General features: G+C 45.8%; 3 protein-coding genes and 1 pseudogene across 4 annotated transcripts in view; all 4 read right to left on the bottom strand.

The window, feature by feature from the left end:
• RHOT1 (ras homolog family member T1) overlaps positions 1-1,107 on the bottom strand; it is a 77,226-nt gene extending 76,119 nt beyond the window's left edge. The window contains exon 1 of the mRNA XM_019423870.2: positions 1,089-1,107. The gene's annotated coding sequence lies outside the window, so the exon portion shown is untranslated. The remainder of the gene's footprint in view (positions 1-1,088) is intronic.
• Positions 137-15,635, bottom strand: RNF135 (ring finger protein 135). The gene is made up of 5 exons (XM_053893066.1): positions 15,006-15,635; positions 9,290-9,433; positions 5,596-5,716; positions 1,995-2,084; positions 137-1,206 (listed from the first exon to the last, which is right to left on the bottom strand). Exons 1-5 carry the CDS (start codon positions 15,378-15,380, stop codon positions 677-679), a joined length of 1,260 nt encoding a protein of 419 aa, XP_053749041.1. The 5' UTR covers positions 15,381-15,635; the 3' UTR covers positions 137-676.
• The window catches only part of ADAP2 (ArfGAP with dual PH domains 2), a 43,503-nt gene continuing 31,212 nt past the window's right edge, over positions 9,326-21,616 (bottom strand). Inside the window, exon 11 of one of the 2 annotated variants that reach the window (XM_019423879.2) lies at positions 9,326-9,433. In XM_019423879.2, coding sequence (XP_019279424.1) covers positions 9,396-9,433 — 38 coding nt within the window. In that variant the 3' untranslated portion in view covers positions 9,326-9,395. Of the gene's footprint in view, positions 9,434-17,624; positions 18,370-21,616 lie in introns of those variants that run through there. The other variant, XM_019423883.2, reaches the window with a different exon arrangement.
• LOC109251904 (60S ribosomal protein L13a-like) lies at positions 17,625-18,306 on the bottom strand (annotated as a pseudogene).

The raw sequence follows: 21,616 nt of genomic DNA, 5'->3' as shown, positions 1-21,616 counted from the left end.
AAAAAACAAAAAACCACTGCATTCGTGGCCATGGTATTACACAGCAACTGATAATCTGCCCTGAGTTGGGGGTCCCTCAAACCACCCTCAGGTTCAGTGATTCACTAGAAGCACCCAGAGAACTCAGCAAAGTGACTGTAGTCTTGGTTACAATTTATTACAGTGAAAGGATACAGATTAAAATCAGCAGTAGTAAAAGGCACAGCACACAGGGCAGGAGCCAAGAGATCAACTATCCTCTCCCTGCGGAGTCACAAGGACAAGGTTAATTCTCCTAGTGACAGTTAGCGACAGTGTGTGGCAATGTACAAGGGGTATTGCCAACCAGGGAAGCTCACCCCAGCCTTGGAGTCCAGGGCTTTTACTGGGGGTCAGGCACCCAGGCAGAGTCTCCAGCCCCTCCAGAGGTCAAGGTGATAGCTCCTGGCCCGAGGCCCTCAGGTAAACAGACACTCTTATCAGGCAGGATATCCCAAGGGCTTAGGGGTTACCTCCCAGGAGCCAGTCAAGAGTCAATGCTTTCTGGGGAATGTGCAGTTTCAATGTCCCAAGCCTACAGTTAGCCCTTTTCTGCTCACCCATTAACTCTGGAAGTGGGATCTTTGGGAAGTTGCCAGCTACTTGAAACCAGAGGGAGAAACCGGGAGATCACCATGTTTTAAGACCCAGGGAACCTTTACACCTTTACTGGCCTTATAGTCAGAGCGTTTCCAGGATTTAAGCCATACAGCCAGAAGGCAGGGTGCAGAGGGGAGGAGGCAGAGATGGGGCACTCGTACAGAAGTGTCTCCTGATTGGCCACCGAATAGAAGGCAAGTTTGCCCTCTTCCAGGTCCAGCCAGATGCCCACCACCTTAGGTCTGTCAGAGCCCAGGATGGTTTCCTTGACCATGTGCCATGCAGAGAGCTGGCCAGTCCCCTTCCACTCTACACACCAGGAGTCTTCGGTCCTTCCCAGGGTCTGGTTGCGCCTCATCCCCCAGGAGGCCACCCCAACTGCCCAGTTGTTGCAGTGCTGAGTGTCTACTTCCCAGTACTGCTGCCCTGAAGAAAAGGCCTGGGAACATAAGACCTGGCAGGTCACAAACCTCTCGTGGCTCCAGAGATGGGTCTGCGGGCAGCGAGATACAGTCACCACCCGGCAGTCCTCGGACACCTCCAGACTACAGCAGTGGCTCCGAAGGTCAAAGGTCGGACTGATGGCCCCTGAGGAAAAGAACAAGGATATGATTAGCTCTCACCCTAAGAGCAAAATATAGCTTTGTAGCTTTTTTTTCTTTAAGTTTATTTATTTTTGAGAAAGAGAGAGAGAGAAAGAGACAAAGTGTGATTTGGGAAGGGGCAGAGAGAGAAGAGGAGACACAGAATCAGAAGCAGGCTCCAGGGTCTGAGCTGTCAGCACAAAGCCCAACGTGGGGCTCGAACTCCAGAATGGCGAGATCATGACCTGAGCCGAAGTCAGACGCCCAATCGACTGAGCCACCCAGACGCTTTGTATCTTTGAGTGTGATAAAGTTTACTTACACTGGCATTAAAATTGGTACCTCAATTTGCAGTCTTCTATCATGGTTCTAGTAACAATCCCCCCTTCACATCTTAACTTTTATTTCCCCACTTTAGCCTGGAATTTGGGAGTCTTCATCCCTTTTGTCTTTGTAATCAGCTCCCCTTTGAGCCGAAAACAGGCCCAGCAGCTGGGAGGTGGACTGACAGACCCCCAAGTTTTGTTTTGCTTTGTTTTGTTTTGTGTTGTGTTGTTTAATTCTTTTTTGAAAGAGAGGGAGGGAGCCCAAGTAGGGGAGAGGGGTGGAGAGAGAGAGAATCCTAAGCAGGCTCCACTCTGGGCACAGAGCCCAACACAGAACACGGGGCTCGATCCCACAACCCTGGGATTGTGACCTGAGCCAAAATCAGGTCAGGGTCGGACACTCCACCGACCAAGCCACCCAGGTGCCCCAGGCCAAAGCCAAGTTTTAAGCAGACTACATACTTACACTGAGCAAACCAGGAGGTCCTCGTGGGGGCAGGGTGACTGTGGTCAGGCAGCGGGCATGCAGAGGAAGATGGACCTTCTTGGAGTTCCACTAAGGAATCAAAACATTGGGAAGGGGAAAAAGTCTTATCAAAAAAAAAAAGGCAAATAGAATTATTCAAACATCGTGATCAGGGCACAGAACTTTTTTGTAGTGTCAGACTTGAATCAGACAGGACATCCAGCTCAGGTATTGATGTGGAAATGGTGGGGTTCAGAGCGAATGGTCAAGAAAGAATTCTTGAGACATTTTCAGTGCAAAAAGGTGGTTTCATTAAAGCTCGGGGACAGGACCCGTGGGCAGAAAGAGCTGTACGTGGGTTGTGAGGGGTGGCTGACTATATACCTTCAAGTTGGGAGGGGGTTAGGGATAGAGTAAGTCTCTAAGGAATTTTGGAAGCAAGGTTTGCAGGACCTTGAGAGACCTAGCTGTTGTTAGGAAAAAGTCATTACTGTCTAGCAAAACCTCAGTCATGAAACCCTTCAGATGTATTATCATGCTCCTTATGCTTGGAGGATGACTGCTAACATATAATTGGGGGGACAGAGATAAAGGAGGTTTCCAAAGGAATGTTAAATGTCCCATATGTTAAAGTAGACTTATAGGCTCCTGGAGGGTTGGGATAATGTTAAGCTAAGACTGCCTTTTGCCCCTAGCAAAGTGTCAGCATGGAGGCAGCTGAACTCCCAGAGGAAGGTCACTCTGCTTGTTTCAGGACTTGTCAGTGGGCTGTAAGTTACCTTTGTTTCCCAAATCATTAAAAAAAAATCTTTTTTCAATGTTTATTTATTTTTGAGAGAGAGAGAGAGAGAGAGACAGAGCACGAGCAGGGGAGGGGCAGAGAGAAAGAGAGACACCGAATCAGAAGCAGGCTCTAGGCTCTGAGCTGTCAGCACAGAGCCCGACACCAGGCTCGAACTCACAGACTGTGAGATCATGACCTGAGCTGAAGTTGGATGCTTAACCGACTGAGCCACCCAGGCGCCCCATGTTTCCCACATCCTTATGTTCAGCCCCATGTTCTCACAGTGAGCTTTTTTTACTGCCTGTGTCCCTGGTAAGATTTAAGCTCCTTGCTGGTGTGAGAAGTAAGGGAGATGATTCATTTTCAGAAACACCAAATAGAAGCTGTGCTGTCTCATTAAAATAGGTTTACAACCTATTGGAAATATGTATGACCTCCCTCCCCATCCCCACCCCCCCCCCCCCCCCACACACACACCATGGAGTCCCAAACCCTTAGACACTTCACGTCCTGGTTCTTCTTCCCCTCTCCATTTCATGGGCTTATTTTCGCAGGCTTTGCAATGAGCATGCACCCAAGAACAAAGGGATGAGGGACTGAAAGTCTCTGCATCACCTCAGGGAATGTACATTTGTTCCAATCAGACTACTTTTTGCCTGACATGGGCATAGGTGCCATCCGGGTAAGGCTGTAACCTCTGTAGTACTTAGCCAATGAGGAATCAGGGGAGGGACCTGCACGCCAGGAGATAAATTGTCTGCTGTAACTGCCCTCAGTGTGCCTGTCCATCAGACACCTGCTCTTGTAAGAACATTGATTAAAGCCTGGCTTCGCCATGCTCCAAGTCTCCATGTCCCTCCACTGATTGGGATGCTGGACTTATTTCTAACACTGGTAGAGACCTTGTTCATCTTTATGTTCTAAGCACCAAGCATAGTACCAGGCACATAGGAAGGGTTAGATGCACATGTATCAAATAAATTAGCTAATACCGTTTCAGGGCATCACTCTGACACCCAGAATATCCATGACCTCCCCACCGAATGCCATAAGTGCTTTAAAATGTTACTTTGTGTAAGTAAATTCTGAATGGGCACTCAAGAAACTACTACAAGCAGTTAACTGAAACTGCAATAGGCAAATTGGGCAAGGGTGGGAAGGAGACCTTCACTGTGTGCTTTTGTATTGTTTTGATTGCTGAATTAAAAATTTTAAATTTAATGCCAAAATTTAAACATTTTAATTAATTAATTACTTGAAGATTTTATTTTTAAGTAATCTCTACACCCAACTTGGGCCTTGAACTCACAACCCCAAGATCAAGAGTCACCTGCTCCACCGACTGAGCCAGCCAGGTACTACTAAAATTCTGATTTTAAATTTATGTGAGTAAATAAGATCATTAAGGAACCTAATCTAAACTTAGGGGTGCACAGGAGCCAAGAGGACACTTATTTCTCAGATAATTGCTCTAACTGGTTTCCTTGAGAAACTTCTCCCAAGGGATCATGTTTCTCCACCTAAATACAAAATAACTTTCTGGAGCGCCTGGGTAGCTCAGTAGGTTAAGCTTCCGACTTTGGCTCAGGTCATGATCTTGTGGTTTGTGGGTTCAAGCCCCACATTGGGCCCTGTGCTGACAGCTCAGAGCCTGGAGCCTGCTTCGGATTATGTGTCTCCCTCTCTCTCTGCCCCTCACCCACTTATGCTCTCTCTCTCTCAAAAATAAATAAACATTTAAAAAAAATTTTTTTAGGGACACCTGGGTGGCTCAGTCAGTTAAGCGTCTGACTTCAGCTCAGGTCATGATCTCAAGGCTTGTGAGTTCGAGCCCCGCATCCGGCTCTGTGCTCACAGCTCAGAGCCTGGAGCCTCTTCAGATTCTGGGTCTTTCTCTCTCTCTCTGCCCCTCCCCCACTCACGCTCTGTCTCTCTCTGTCTCTCAAAAATAAATAAACATTAAAAAACATTTTTTTAATTTTTTAAAATAACTTTTTAAGCAGAGCAAGATCATTTGAATATAAAAGTCGTTATAAGAGACATGTCCCTAAAGCATATAAAGCTGGCAGTGGCCAGACCAGGAGGCAGAAGAGAGGGAGCCCAGAGCTAATGTCTAAGGGACAGGCGTGAACTAACAGTTCTTCAGTCATGACTAGGGTTACAACAGAGAATGTACAAAGTCAAACAGAAAGGTTCCTTTCTATGTTTTTACTGTTTATTATTAGCACACTCACCAGAGATGATATGTTAATAGAACTTATCAAGGATGATTTACAAAATCGTATGCTTTGTTATCAAAGATATTTAATAAACATAAAAAGCAGCTTATTTCCTTTTTTTAATTTTTTAAAAAAGTTTATTTATTTATTTTGAGACAGAAACAGCACAAGTAGAGGAGGGGCAGAGAGAGAGGGAGACAGAGCGCGACAGCATGACCTGAGCTGAAACCAAGAGTTGGTCACTCAAACGACTGACCCACCCAGACCCCCCAAAAAAACAGCCTATTTCTGAATCTCCTCAGGTAGATAACACAGATGAGCAGTAAGCTAGCAAAATCAGGTCTAGGTTCTGGATGTATAGGTCTCGGAAAATGAGTTTCTATTTTTTAAAGGCCTGTGTTACATCATACCGCCAGTCATACCCAAAAAACATATCCAGCCACAAAAACACCTCAGCCCACTCTTTCCTCATTTACAGCAGCACAGGAATAACACAGCTGGGCTCTGGGATCCTATCCCCCAAAAACAAAGCCCTGGAACACTCTGTCATTTCCCCCAACTTCCATATTTAATACTCCACAAAATAAAATCACCTTACCCTGTGGTTGTTCTTCAAGGGCCTCTTTCCATGTCAAGTTTTCCCGTAATTTTTCCCGGATTTCTTCTAAGTCATGCAGAATGTCTCTCAGTTTTCTCTCGGGTGTGTGGGGAGTCACAAGCTTTGAAGAAACCAAGGAAAGACTATTGATGAATCATCCAAAATAAATTAATTAATTCAAGTCTCTTAAGGTATGCATCAAATAGCATATTCTGATTCTGCCGTCTCTAATTCTCTATGTGCCCCCTCACAAATTTTTCAAAACATAATTAGGCCCTCAGACCACATGCCTTGAAAGGAATCTGGAAGAATACAAAGGGCAGCAAAAATATTAAAGAGTGGTTATTTCTGGGTGGTGGGGTTATGGGTGATGTTCATTTTCTTTGCTTTTAAAAAAATTTTTTAATGTTTATTTATTTTTGAGAGAGAGAGAGAGAGCAAGAATAGGGGAGAAGCAAACAGAAAGGGAGAAATAGAATCTGAAACAGGCTCTAGGCTCTGAGCCATCAGCACAGACCCTGACACGGGACTCAAACTCACGAACCACGAGATCATGACCTGAGCAGAAGTTGGACACTTAATCGACTGAGCCACCCAGGCGCCCCTCATTTGCTTTCTTTAAACTGCTTGTGTATTTTCTAGTATTTTCTACAATAAACATGGATTTCTTAAGTAATACCAAAAAAAGTATTAAAATTTGTAAGTCCATCCTATAGGGGCTTTACAAAATAAATAATACAGATAGTCACCAAGATAAGCTTCAGAGGCCAGAATAATCTTCTCCAAGAGGCTACCATTATATCATCTCTCTTCTCAAGAGCCAGCATAGACATGTTGCTGCCATCCAGGTCCTCCCAGCTCTCTCAGGCCTCTAATCTATGCTCCCTGATTGTCTTTAACCTGTCATTCCCCAACACAGCCTCCCATTTGCTCCCACCTTCCCACCTTTGGTCCCTGACTTTCCTTCCCAACTTTGCATATCCTATTTGCATATCCCACTCTTCTTACCACTCATAAAGTAGCAGGCCCATTGGACTGAGTACTTTCCACGGCTTACTTCTAATTTTTAAAACAACCTTCCAAGGTGGGTTTGCTATTCCCATTTAAAAAAAGAAGTTACTGGGGCGCCTGGGTGGCGCAGTCGGTTAAGCGTCCGACTTCAGCCAGGTCACGATCTTGCGGTCCGTGAGTTCGAGCCCCGCGTCAGGCTCTGGGCTGATGGCTCGGAGCCTGGAGCCTGTTTCCGATTCTGTGTCTCCCTCTCTCTCTGCCCCTCCCCCGTTCATGCTCTGTCTCTCTCTGTCCCAAAAATAAATAAAAAACGTTGAAAAAAATTTTTTTAATAAAAAAAGAAGTTACATCACTCATATGAGGCCTTTAAGACATAGAACAGATGAACATAAGAGAAAGAAATCGAAAATAATATAAAAACAGGGAGGGGGACAAAACAGAAGAGACTCATAAATATGGAGAACAAACTGAGGGTTACAGGAGGGGTTGTGGGAGGGGGGATGGGCTAAATGGGTAGGGGGCATTAAGGAATCTACTCCTGAAATCATTGTTGCACTATATGCTAACTAATTTGGATGTAAATTTAAAAAATAAAATTAAAAATAATAATAATAATAAATACAAAAAGAAGTTACAGTTACACCTCATGGAGGTGAACTAAATTGCCACAGTGAATTTTATCGACCTGCATTTTCCCATCACTTGAGCACTTTTTTTTAATGTTTATTTATTTTTTTGAGAGAGAGACAGAGAGAGAGAGAGAGACAGAGACAGAGCATTAGCAGGGGAGTGGCAGAAAAAGAGGGAGACACAGAATCCGAAGCAGGTTCCAGGCTCCGGGCTGTCAACAAAGAGTCCAATGAAGGGCTTGAGCCCATGAACCACGAGATCATGACCTGAGCCGAAGTCAGATGCTTAACCAACTGAGCCACCCAGGAGCCCCTACTTGAGCGCTTTTTTATACCAGAGCTCTTTTTGCCCAAGGTCAGAATACAAGCCAGCAGCAATGCCAAGGGGGGAAGTCAGACCCTCAGGCTTTTCTCCCCCCAACACCTTGCATCCCTGAAGACCCGTGTATTCACTCCTTCAATGAGCATTTGTTGAACACCTAACTATGTGTCCAGCACTGTGGTAGGCCTGAGGATACAAGAGTGAACAAAAGAACAAAAGCCATCAAGGTCTCTACCCTAATGAAGCTTAGAATCCAGGGTAGGGGAAGTGGGAGAACAAACAGGAATAAATTATGGCACCAATCATTATCAAGTTCCAACTTGTGATAACTGTTACAAATGAAGTCATAAGGGCTTCTCTAACAGGGAGACTTGTTCGAGGAAATCAGTGAAGGTTTCTCCCGGAAAGTGATGATCTAGCTGGGTCTGAAGGATGAGCAGGCATTACCTAGGTGGCAGAGTGAAAGAAGAACATTCCATGGAGCGCACCCTGCTGGTGGGAAGAAGCACGACACCCTGGAGGTACTGATGTGGGCCACGGTGGCTGCAGCTTGAAGAGCCCCAGGGTGAGGAGGGTGAGGGGACCCAGATGGAAAGAGACAGGAGAGGCAGACAAGGGCAGGAGTCCCACAGGTCCCTGTTGGTTCTGTGAGGACTGCTGGGATTTGAGTCTTAATCCCCCACAAACAGATGGCGCTGGAGATGTTGTAAATCAGATTTGTGTTTGAGAGGACCATGAGGAGAGCAGACCAGTGCGAACAGAGTGGAGTAATTAATTATTGCAGCAATCCAGGCAAGAAATGATCAGAGGCTTTGATCAGAGATGTCTCCAGAAAGCTCAAGAGTAGTCAATAGATTCTAGGGATGTTTAGGCTGGTGAGGGAAGGGGTGACATGATTCCCAGGTTTCTGGCTTGTACACTTAGAAGGATATAACAGGCCCAGTCATTGAGATGGAAACAGTTTGGGACATTTTTTTATAAGTTTATTTATTTATTTTTGAAGCGGGGAGGGGCAGAGAGAGAGAAGCGGACAGAGGATCTGAAGCAGGCTCTGTGCTGTGCTTAACCAACTGAGCCACCCAGGCACCCCAGTTTGGGGCACTTTAAGTACGGTGTACCTTTGAGATACCAAGAGGAAAAGGTGAGAAGGAAGATATCAGACCATAGCTCAGAGAAAGGTCCAGGCTGGAGCTACGGTGTTCACAGGGTGGTAATTAAAGCCATGGTGTGGGAAAGACCACGCAGGGGGAAGAAAAAGCAATGTATAAGTCAGCCTTGAGGAATCTGGGCACTTCATTGCTGAGGAGAGGAAAAGAGAGTGAGCCTGCAAGACAGACGGAGAAGACGCCAGCCAGAGAGAAACAGGAGAAGGTCAGAACAATCCTGTCCTAGAAGCTGAGGAAGCTTCAGGAATGAAGGTGTGGCCAAAGACTGCTGAAAGGTCAGTGAAGATGAGGATGAGACTATCTGCAGGATTTGCACAGAGGTCACTGGGGATCTCAGAGCTGGTTAGGTACAGGGCTAAGGATGGAACCTGACCCACCAGAAGCTCCCCCGCCTTGCCTCCAGCATTCCACGCTTCTGCTCAAACATGTTTGACAGTAGGAAAATGGTAACAGATGAAGACTTACTGCATCCTTCAACTTCCAAACACGTTCATGTTGCTCCAATTGGAAGCTGTCCCTAGCCCTGCCCCCGGCACACCCTTTCCCCCTCCTGGCTGGGTGCCTACCAAGCTCTGGGTGCTCCCTTCATTGTCTGGTCCGGGCTCCGGGAGGTGTGTCTGACTCTGAAGACTCCTGACAAGGTCTACAAGCTGTTCCACCAACTCTTCCAGCTCATGCCCAGCTTCTGTGATGCTCTTCTGTGCCGCCGCCTTTAAAAGAACAAAGAAGAACACAAAGCTGGACCAGGAAGCAGCTCCAGACAGGGAAGTTGTAAACACCGGATAAAGGAAGCAGGCAAGTAGGTGACGAAGATGTCCAGAGGACAAGGAGGTACACTTCCTAGACCTTTTGCGTGCCTACTGATCATTTGGCGGCCATAACAGGGAAACAGAGACCATCCACAGGAGTGGGGTGGGGGGTGGTGAGAGTGAAGCGTGAAGGGATGAGAGGGGTCATTCTGCAGAGGAGGTCAGAGAGGAAACGGAGAGCCTGGAGATTTGGCAGGGTGGGTGCAGCCAGCAAGGTGACAGGGGCAGTGGAAGGAATCAAACTAGAGAGGTTTAAGGTCCAGTGTCACCAGAATCATCCTGTGTCCTTACCACTCCTTTCAAGGTAAAAGTGACCCTTCCTCCTTCTCCTCTTAAACGGTGCAGAGACTCAACCTAACTGATCATTGTGCAGGGATTGAGGAAACTTTCAAGTGATGCACAGATGTAAGCTCCTTTTGTTTGGTTATTGATGTCCTGTACATTTTTAAAAATTTTTAATGTTTATTTACTTTTGAGAGAGAGAGAGACAGAGCACAAGCAAGGGAGGGGCAGAGAGAGAGGGAGACATAGAATCTGAAGCACGCTCCAGTGCAGAGCCCAACGCGGGGATTGAACCCATGAACCATGATATCGTGATCTGAGCCGAAGTCAGACGCTTACCTCACTGAGCCACCCAGGCACCCCTGACGCCCTATACATTTAAGGCAACATTCAAACTAGAGCGCTAAACAACCCCACTTAAAGACCTTGATTTGCTCAGCGGCCTGGCTGGGAGTGGAAGTAAGTTCTGCAGCCAACATTCTGGAACAACCTCAAGACCCTCATCAGAGGCAGGATGGGCTCAGACTTCAAAGGATGAAGTCTGGAATTGCATTCCCTCCACAAGGGGTCCTATGTCAAGTCACAGAAATACACAGTGTTCATCATCCAACTGTCAATAAACCAGTTTTTATAACTTTGTTCTGATACTTTTCTTTTTTAAATCATGTTGGAACCTCAAAATCTGAAATTAACCCAGGACCTTCTGCATCTCCAAGAAGCCTGACATCCCTCTGGGGCACCTGGGTGGCTCAGTCTGTTAAGTGTCCAATTCTTTACTTCAGCTCAGGTTATGATCTCATGGTCATGAGATTGAGCCCCACGTCGGACTCTGCACTGACAGCACAGAGCCTGCTTGGGATTCTCTCTCCCCCTCTCTCTGTCCCTCTCCACTCACATGCTTTCTCTCTCTCAAAATAAATAAACATATAAATAAACATATAAATATAAACATATAAATAAACATATAAATAAAAATAAAAATAAAAATAAAAATATAAATATAAATATACTTTGTGTTCCCTCCACATAGAAACATCACAGAACAGACACTGTCAAAAGCAATTATGTCAGAACTCTGGAAAAGGCTCAGAGGGAAATTTATAACTGTAAATTCCTGCATTAAAAAAGAAGAAAGGGGGCGCCTGGGTGGCGCAGTCGGTTAAGCGTCCGACTTCAGCCAGGTCACGATCTCGCGGTCCGTTGAGTTCGAGCCCCGCGTCAGGCTCTGGGCTGATGGCTCGGAGCCTGGAGCCTGTTTCCGATTCTGTGTCTCCCTCTCTCTCTGCCCCTCCCCCGTTCATGCTCTGTCTCTCTCTGTCCCAAAAATAAATAAAAAACGTTGAAAAAAAAAAAATTTAAAAAAAAAAAAAAGAAGAAGGATCTCAAATCAATCACTTACATTTATTTATACCTTGAGGAACCAGGGGAAAAAAAGGGCAAACCAAACCCAAAGCTAACAGAAGGAAGGAAATAATAAAGATTATGGGAGATAAATAAAATGGAGAATGTAAAACCAATAGAGATATGAATGAAACAAAAGTTGGTTCTTTGAAAAAAATCAACAAACTGACTAATCTTTAGCTAGACTGATAAAGAAAAAGAAAGACGAAACATAAATGACCAAAATCAGAAAGAAAGCAAAGTGGAGACATTACTACTGACCTTACAGAATAAAATTTAAGAGAATATTATGAACTTATTATGCCAACAAATTAGATAACTTACATGAAATGGATAAACTCCTAGAAACACAAATTACCTAAACTGACTTAAAAATAAACAGAAAAATGTCAACAGAGGTATAACAAATAAAGAGATTGAATCAGTAATCAAAATCCCAACAAAGAAAAATCTAGGACCAGATGGCTTCACTGGTGAATTCTACCAAATGCTTAAAGAAGAATTAACAAGAGTCCTTCTCAAAGTCTTCCAAAACATAGAAGAGGAGGGAATGTTTCCTAACTCCTCAGTGAGGCCAGTATAACCCTGTTGCCAAAGCTAGACAAACACATCACAAGAAAATCACAGACCAATAGCCCTTAACAAAATACTAGCAAACTAAGTCCAGTGGCGTATTAAAAGAATAATACACCACGATCAAGTGGAATTTATCCCAGGAGTGCAAAGTGGTACAACTTAAGAAAAACAACCAGTTGATATACCACATTAATAGAATGAAGGGATAAAAACCACATAATCTTTTCATTTGATGCAGACAAGGCATTTGACAAAATCCAACACCCTTTCATGATTAAAACACTCAGAAAACCAGGAATAGAAAGGAAATTCCTCAACATAATAAAGGGAGTTTATGAGAAATCCACAACTAACATCACACTCAATGGTGAAAGACTAAGAGCGGGACTAAGGCTCTAAGAGCGGGAACAAAACAAGCATGCTTGATTGCACCTCTGCTACCTGACATTGTACTGGAAATTTTAGCCGGAGCAATTAGACAAGAAATAAAAGGCACCTATCGGATGCCTGGGTGGCTCAGTGGGTTAAGCATCTGGCTCTTGATTTCGGCTCAGGTCATGATCTCACAGTTCTTGAGGTTGAGCCCCATGTCTAGCTGTGAGCTGACAGTACAGAGCCTGCTTGGGATTCTCTGTCTCCCTCTCCCTCTGCCACTCCCCTGTACATGCACCTGTGTGCTCGCTCACTCTCTCTCAAAAATAAACATTAAAAAAAAAAAAAAAGGCATCCCAACTGGAAAAGAAGAAAAGATGCTCTCTACTCACATGACATGATCTTATAAATAAAATCCTAAAGATCTTATAAATAAAATACACAAGAAAGCTACTAGAGCTAGTAAACGAATTCAGCAACGTTGAAAGGCGCAAGATCAACACACAAAAAATAGTGTTTTTATACCCCTGCAGTGAGCAATCAAAAAAAGAAATTAAGAACCCAACTGCATGTATAACAGTACCTAAAAGGACGAAAATACCTAGGAATATATTTAACCAAGGAGATGAAATAACTTCTATTTTTGAAAACTACAGAGCTTCACTGAAAGAAAGTTAAGAAGACCTAAATAAATGGAAACACATTCCATGTTTTTGGAAGAAGACTTAATATTGTTAAAGATGTCATACTCAACACAATCCCTCTCAAAATTCCAACAGCCTTGTTTGCAGAATGATAACATCAATTTTCAAATTCATATGGAATTGCAGGGAGAGCCAGAACAATCTTGAAAAAGAACAGGGTCAGACAGACTTACACTTCCTGATTTCAAAATTTATTACAAAACTATATTAATCAAAACAATGTGGTACTGACATAGGGATAGATTCCCCCGCCCCCCCCCCCCAAAAAAAAACCTAATGGACTAGAATTAGGAGTCTAGCAATAAACCCATTCATCTATGGCCAACTGATTTTTTATGAGGGTTCCAAGTTCACTCAATGGAGAAAAACACTCTCTTCAACAAACGGTATTGGGACAGCTAGATTTTCACATGCAACAGAATAAAGTTGGACCCCTACCTCATGCCATATAGAAAGACGAACTCAAAATGGGTCAGCAACCTCAAAACAAGCCTTATTACCATAAAACTCTCAGGAGAATATACGGGGATAAATCTTCGTTAACTCAGAATTTGGTGGTGGATTTAGATACGACACCAGAAACAAGAACAATAAAAGAAGAAACAGATACACTGGACATCAGCAAAACTTAAAACGTGTGTGCATCAGGGGACATTAGCAAGAAAGTAAAAAGGCAACCCACGAGATGGGGGAATATATTTGCAAGTCATATACCTGATAAGGGCTTAATATCCAGAATTTATAAAGAATTGCTAACACTCCACAAGAAAAAGACAACCCAAATTTTTTTAAGTTATTTATTTATTTTGAGACAGAGTGTGTGTGAGAGCAGGGGAGGGGCAGAGAAAGAGGGAGAGAAAAAGAATCCCGAACTGTAAGCACAGAGCCCGACCCCAGGCTTGAACTCACAAACTGTGAGATCTTGATGTGAGCTTTAACCGGGTCCAGCGCTTAACTGACTGAGCCACCCAGGCGCCCAAAGACAACCCAATTAAAAACAAAAACAAAAACAAAAAACAGTCAAAGGACCTGAATAAACATTTCTCCAACGAAGATACATAAATTAGCAATAAGCCCATGAAAAGATGATCAGTCAACATCATTAATCATTCGGGAAATGCAGATCCCACTAGGACTTCATGCCTAACAGGAAAGGTATACTAAAAACAAAGTGGCAGGAGGGAGAGGGGAATAAAAATAAAATGAAAAATAACAAATGTTGTTATTTTGCCAACAAATGTTGGCAAGGATGTGGAAACATCAGGATGTTGCCAATGGAATGTAAAATGTTGCTGCTGTAGAAAATGGTTTGGCTGTGTTCCTCAGTAAGTTCAACAGAATTCCCGTACAAACCCGCAAGTCCACTCCTAGGTATTTACCCAAAAGAACGGAGAAGAAGGGCTGGGTTACTTGGACACCAACGTTCAGTGCATCACGACTCACAATAATCAGAAGGTAGAAACAATCCAAGCGGCCATCCGTGTACAAATGGATAAACAAAATGTGGTCCATACACGCAATGGAATATTATTCAGCCACAAAAAGGAGTAAGATTCAGGTGCACGCTACAACATGAAGGAACCCTGAAAACACTACGGGAAGTGGAAGGAGCCAGACACAAGGGGACAAATATTATATGATCCCACGTATATGAAATACCTAGAGTAGGCAAATGATAGAGACAAAAAACAGACCAGACGTTACCAGGAACTGCAGGGAGATGGAATGAGAAGTTACTGCTTAAGGGGTGCCAGAGTGTTTGTGGTGCTGACATTCTGGAAACAGAAAGTGATAGTTGCCCATCACTGTGGATATAACTAACGCCACTGAACTGTACATTTTTAAAAAATGGTTAGACGGACCGGTCTTGGGCTGAATCTTACCCCAGTATAAAAATGTTCAAAGAGACAGACTGCGGAAAGACTGGAAAGAAGTGGCAACGTGCTGAGGAGCAGCTAGAGCGGCCGGGCTGTCAGGAGGCGGCTTTTTCCCAGCGTGCGTGTACTTGTCCGCACTGCCCCGAGAGCGGGAGGGCCCAGGGTGAGAGCAGGCGGGCCGGGGCAGGGGGGAGAGCGGGGGGCCGCGGGCAGGCGCGCGGGGCCGAGGGGCGCGACGGCGGCGCGGGTCCGCCTCCCTACCGGCAGCTGGGCGGCGCGGCGCGGGGGCGGGCGCGCGGGCTCGGGCGCGGCGCCGGCGGCGGCTCCCCGGGCGGGAGCGGCGCCGGGGGCCTCCTTCAGCTCGCGCAGCGCCCGGCTGTACTTGTCGGCCAGCTCCTGCAGCAGCGTGTTCTTCCGCAGCTGCGGAGGCTGCGCGGCGCCCTCGCGGCAGGTGGGGCAGGAGCGCCGGCGGCCGGGGCTGCCGGCGGCCCACAGGCCCTTCAGGCAGTCGCGGCAGAAGCTGTGGCCGCAGGGCAGGGTGGCGGGCCAGGCGAGCAGCCCTTGACAGATGATGCAGCCCAGGTCGTCCTCGGCCAGCCACACGGGGATGGCCAGGCCGGGGTCCAGGCCCGCCATGGTGACCAGGCCGCCCCCAGACGCCGGGCCGCGGAAGTCGGGGCCGCGTCGGGGACCGCCCGCCCGCGTCGTCGTCTCCTTCCGCTGCTCCCTCGACCTTCCACTCCCCGCCTGGGTCCACCCATTTTTCCTGACTTCGGTCCCGCTGAGAGCGGACCTCGGCCCTCCCCCGCCCAGCGAGCGGCGCCCTAGGGCCGAGCTGGCCTGAGTCACAGCCACCTGCGCGTGGAGATCAGCTCCTCCCGAGCGCTAGGAAACGCTGATGTCCTAGAGACCCTTTAGCTTGATGCCTGCCCCGCCATCCCCCCCCACCCCCACCCAGGACCGTTAAAACGTAACCCCGACAACTCTTGCGAGAAGAAAGAGAGGGTTCGAGTCAAGAACTTGTTTGTGAGAATGCACCCACTGGATGTCATCCAGCCTCCAAGTAGTAAAGAATTAAAGACTACCCGGTGCACATAGCTGGGGAGCTCTTTAAAAATACCGATGTTGGGGCTCCACTCCCAAAGAGTCTGATTTCATCGTCTAGGGGGAAGCTCGGCGCCGGCGCCGGTATTCTTAAAAACCTCCCCGAGATGATTCTAACGCTCAAAGTTGAGTGACCCCTAGCGATTTTCAAATCGCTATTGCAATGCAGAACTGTGCCGCTGGCTCCGTACCGCTCCCTGCTGGCTGAAAGCACATTACCCAACAGGCATCCGGACCAAAATTCTAGAAAGCCTGTTTTCTTGAGGTAGCGCGCTTGGGCCTTGTTTGGGCTTACTCGCTTCCTTGGCTCCTCTTATTCCAGTTCCAGGCTCATTGCAACAAGAAGACGTTGGAGCTGGAAGAGCATCAAATCCTCCCCCAAACACAAAGGAACTTTCAGGTTTACACGGCAATGATTGAGTGCCAGAGACCAGAACCCTCATCTCTGATTTGTTGAAATGAGCTAACAGTGTCTCATATTTTACCTCACCCCATCTCGCCAGGTCCCAAAGTAGGTACGAGATAATGCAAATTTGTGGCTATTTCCTGTACCGGAAGTGACAAGTAGTAGTCAATAGAACTACATACTAGGCCACTCATGGAAGTTTCCAGCTCTTTCCAGCACCTGCTGGGATTAACACTTCTCTGACCCACTTGAAACATGCAGAGTACTTGTTATTTTTCCATCATCTTAAAGAGCTAGTAAGTCATTGTATCCCTTTCTGCCAAATGCCCTGTGAAAATGAGCCCATCAATTGGTGACCTGGGTCTCTGAGTGTCCAAGATGAGCAGACCCCCTGCAGACCCATACTAGAACATGCAGTAAAGGAGGAAAATAAACTTGGCATACGTTAAGCTTACTGAGATTTAGTGGGGCAGCTTTACTTAGCCTATCCTGGTTGATATATTATTGCCTGGATTGTGTTCCATGGTTTCCTCATTTGTAGTAAACTCAGCTCCTCCATGCCCGTCTTTTCTGAAATATAGACACAATACCAAAGACACATGCTCAAATTTTCCATCTTAAAAAATAAAATTTTTGAAGGGGCACCTGGGTAGCTCAGTAGGTTAAACGCCCGCCTTCGGCTCAGGTCATGATCTCACCGTTCGTGGATTCGAGCCCCGGGTCAGGCTCTGTGCTGACAGCTCAGAGCCTGCAGCCTGCTTTGGATTCCGTGTCTCCCATTCTCTGTCCTTCCTTTGCTCGCACTCTCTCTTTCTCTTCTGTCTCTCAAAAATAAATAAACGTTCAAAAAATTTTTTTTCATTAAATAAAATCTTTGAGAGAAGCATCCTCTAGCCACCTCTCCTCCTCTTCTCTACGAGACACCTAAGTTTCTTGAAAGAGCAGATTAACCAATGCTCTTCAAACATCTTCTTGGACACTTCCTAAAAGTTACGTGCAAAAACATGCAATGGTTACCAGAAAAGGGGTAGGGGTGGGTAGTCAGCCCTAGATGTAAAGACCCATGAACAAGGCTCATTTTCTGTCGGAGAGTCTGACATCATTGTTAAATTCAAACAGATGTGCTAATCCACATCACTGTGACACTGGGTTCTAATATTAAGAAAGATGGGAAAGGACAAGTTCCTGAATTTGTGCACTGGACGAAATGGCAGTATGACTGCCATTAACATCTATCAGTGCTTTGCCCTTACTGGATTCCTTCAGGGACAAAGTATATTTTGTCAGGGGAAGAAGTCGTTAAATGTACATCATCCTTATTTCCACTCTACTCTATGTGAATTCAAAATATCCAAATATAAGCCCAAGCACCCTATTTTAATATTTATTTGTTTGTGTATTCATTCATTCCTTCCCTCCCTTATTTATTGAGGAATAAACAATTTCATTGGGCTCAGACCAGGAGTCCGTGGGCCTTGAGGACTTCTGTGTATTTGTCGGTCTTCTTCACATTGTTTTTGGCCTGTTTCTGTAGCCTCATGAAATGCTTTTTCTTCCTGTAATGGATCTTGGACTTCTCCTTCCTCTTCTCCTCCAGGGTGGCTGTTACAGCCTGGTACTTCCAGCCCACCTCGTGAGCCAGGTGCTCAGGTAAGGAAATGTTCGTGTAGGCTTCAGACGCACAACCTTGAGGGCACCGGGAACCACCATCCCCTTTTTCTTGTCATAGAGTGGCAAGATCCCATCAAACACATTGAGGCGGTCCAGGGAAGCCTGGCCTCCTATGGTCCTGTGGGGCAGCGTGCCTTACACTGTCCTCCAGAAGATGCGGCTGGGCTCTGGAGATGGGCCACGGGATGGGTTGAGGCTCAGCGGCTTGTGGAGGAAAGCCAGGTACTTTATGTTTTTGTAGAAATTGCCAGAAGTGCCGATGCCCTCATAGCACACCACTACAACCTTCCAGCCCAGCAGCACCTGTTTAGACACAGTGGCTTCCAGGTGGCCCAGGGGATGGCCCCGGCCATTGAGCACCAGGACCTGCCCCTCCTCCATCTTAAGCAGCTGCCTGGGGAAAACACCCCATTTTTAATGCGAAACTTTGTCACCAACAAAAATCTGCAAAAAAACAAAGGAAGTCGTAAACCCTGACCTCAATGCCTTAAGAAGCCTTCACTGGCACTGTTAAGAGAATGGGGAAAAACTGTTAACAGATTGGGGGAAAATATTTGCACATCCCATGTTTGTCAAAGGACTAGCATCAAGAAAGTATAAAGTACCCCTGGGGTGCCTGGGTGGCTCATTCAGTTGAGCATTCAACTCTTGATTTCAGCTCAGGTCATGATCCCAGAGTAGTGGGATCAAGCTCCACCATGGGCTTCACGCTGGGCATGGAGCCTGCTGAGCAATCTTTCTCTCTCTGCCCCTGCCCCACTCACAGGCACGCCCTCTAAATTTAAAAATCAAAACAAAAAAGAACTTTCAAAACAATAAAGAAATGATGCAATTAAAAAATGAGATTTGGGGGTGCCCAGGTGGCTCAGTCAGTTAAGTGTCAGACTTTGGCTCAGATCATGATCTCCCAGTTCATGAGTTCAAGCCTCACACCAGGCTCTCTGCTGTCAGCGCAGACCCGCTTGGAATCCTCTGTCTCCCTTCTCTCTGCCCCTCCCTCTCCCTCTCTCTTTCTGTCTGTCTGTCTCTCTCTCTCTCTTAAAAATAAAAAAACAAAATTTAAAAAAAATTTTTTTAAACGTTTTTATTTACTTTTGAGACAGAGACAGAGAATGAACGGGGGAGGGTCACAGACAGAGGGAGACACAGAGTCTGAAACAGGCTCCAGGCTCTGAGCTGTCAGCACAGAGCCCGACGCGGGGCTCGAACTCACGGACTGTGAGATCATGACCTGAGCCGAAGTCGGACACTCAACCGACCAAGCCACCCAGGCGCCCCAAAAAAACAAAATTTTTGAAAAATGAGACATAGGCACAGTCACTTCTCCAAAGATATAAAGTTGGCCGATAAGCACATGAAAAGATGTTCAGCATCATCAACCGCTAGAGAAACGCAAATGAAAACCACAGAGATAACACTATATATCTACTGAAACTACTAAAATTAAGAATACTGACAATACCAAGTGCTGGTGAAGATACAGAATGACTGGAACTCTCTGCCTGGTTCTGTGGCACAACAGACCATTGGACTTCTGGGCAGAGTAACTAGAACTCTCATACGTTGCTACCGGAAATGTGAAATGGCCCACTCTGGAAAACAGTTTGACAGTTTGTTATAAAGGTAAACATACATCCACCACATGACCTGGCAGTTTCACTCCAATATTGTTGTGTGTATCCACAATTTGCTCCTTTTTATTGCTGAGTACTATTCCATTGAGTAAACAAACTGTGGTACGTCCATCCAATGCAATACTACTCAGCAACAACGGGAAGAATTGTTGATACCTGCAATGACTTGGATGAATCTCAGAGACATTATATGAAAGAAGCCAGTCTCAAAAATCACATATGATGTAAAAAAAATTACATATGAATGATGCCATTTATATGACATCTCCAAAAATATAAATCTGGACTGATGAAGAACAGAGCAGTGGTTGCCAGGGGGCAGGGGAAGGGTGTGTCTAGAAAGAAGTACACTAGGGAGTTTTTAAGGTGATGTAACCATTCTTTATTCTGAATGGGGTGGTATGAGGCCATATATATATATATATATATATATATATATATATATATATATAATTTGTAGAACAATACAAAAGAAATGTCAATGTAAAAAAATAAAATGTAAAAAAAAAAGGCTTGTCACTCTTTCAAATGGTTTCTTAAAATTTTTTTTTTTTACACTTATTTATTTTTGAGAAACAGAGTGAGACAAAGCGTGAGCAGGGGAGGGGCAGAGAGAGAAGGAGACACAGAACCTGAAGCAGGCTTCAGGCTCTGAGCTGTCAGCACAGAGCCTGACGCGGGGCTCGAACTCATGGAGCCGTGAGATCATGACCTGAGCCGAAGTCGGATGTTCAACCGACTGAGCCACACCAGGCGCCCCCAAATGGTTTCTTTATTTGGCATCCCAGTGATTTTTATGCCTTCAAGCAATGTACTCCAGTAAGGTTTAAGGTGGGTAAGAGGTATGGCTTTCTTTTCTGGACAAGAGAAGGAGGTTTAGGAAAGAAGAGATGGGAAGGAGAGCTGGGGTGCAGGCCCACAATTACACATTACGATGATGCTTGTGATTACTGCAGTGGCTTCCCAATTGGTCTCTTTGTTTCCTACTCCTATGCTACGCTGCTGTGTTGTTTTCCTCAATTTCAAGTCTGATCATGTGACTTTCCTTCTTAACGCCAGGTAGCTAGCTGTGTTACTGCCTGTGTATTTCTTTCTTCCTCTCTAGACAGAGCTCACGGGTAATTTAAAAAAAAAAAAAAAAAAAAAAAAAAGCAGACCCTTAATATACAACCCAGCAGGTGTTTAAACAGACATTTTCAAGGTGCTTTAGGAGCCAGAAGAGGGAGCACCCACATCATGTCTGGGCTGTCAGGAAGCCTCAACAAAGACACTCCAATAACTTTGCTAGCCCTCTGGGGGATCCATAGGAAACTCCCACAAAAAGCAGAGAATAAGACGCTCCCAGCCCTCTGGGTCTCCACCAAAATGAAGAGAGAACACTAAGTGTCTTTCTGCACGTCACCTGAAGGACAAAGAATCATAGAGCTGGGACCTCGGTGATCTATTTCTCCAACATTTCAGCCTTTCCAAGTTTCTTTCGGTTCCTCTTTGCCATCTAAGGGCCTTTGAACATTTTCTTCCCTCAGACGAGCGTTTTCCTCACCCTCTTCCCTTTGACTAACGTCTAAATACTTTTAAGGTTTCAACTTAACATCACTTTCTGGAGAGGACGGAGGCCCTCCCCTCCCCCTCCTTAGGGGTAACCCTGTGTTGCATGCTCCCACAGCAGCCTGTATTTTCCTTTCTGGACACGCGTGCCATTGTCCCACCCTGTATAAGAGTTGCCTTCCAGAAGCCTGTAATCTGGGACAGCAGGTACCATCTGGTTCCTGCCCTGTTCCCAGGGCTTGGCACAGAACCTGGTGGGGGGGGGGGGGGGGGGGGCGGGGAGGGGGCTGCTCAAAAGTATGCGTTGCTTGCATTGCATTTCAATAGTTAGTACAACTTCCTCATTTGAAAGCGAAAAACCAAGGTACATAGGTAGGAAAGTGAGATGTCCAACAATCTCAAGTTAGTGGCAAAGCCAGAGCTGGCACGCCGACTGGATGGCTCTCTCTCTGCCCTGGGGTCCAGTGGGGTTCTCCTTGGCTTGCTTCTTTCTTCCCAGAAAGTTTTGT

The sequence above is a fragment of the Panthera pardus genome, unplaced genomic scaffold, assembly GCF_024362965.1.
Source record: "Panthera pardus isolate Hobbes unplaced genomic scaffold, ASM2436296v1 HiC_scaffold_3, whole genome shotgun sequence".
Taxonomy (NCBI): domain Eukaryota; kingdom Metazoa; phylum Chordata; class Mammalia; order Carnivora; family Felidae; genus Panthera; species Panthera pardus.
This window is presented reverse-complemented; position numbering and strand designations above follow the sequence as displayed.

Excerpts from the sequence above, each read along its gene's own strand:
- RNF135 (XM_053893066.1), bottom strand. The coding sequence starts at position 15,380 with ATGGCGGGCCTGGACCCCGGCCTGGCCATCCCCGTGTGGCTGGCCGAG. Across the intron at positions 2,085-5,595 it reads CCTTGAAGAACAACCACAGG|TGGAACTCCAAGAAGGTCCA; the intron begins GTAAGGTGATTT and ends TTGATTCCTTAG. Across the intron at positions 1,207-1,994 it reads GACCTCCTGGTTTGCTCAGT|GGGCCATCAGTCCGACCTTT; the intron begins GTAAGTATGTAG and ends TCTTTTCCTCAG.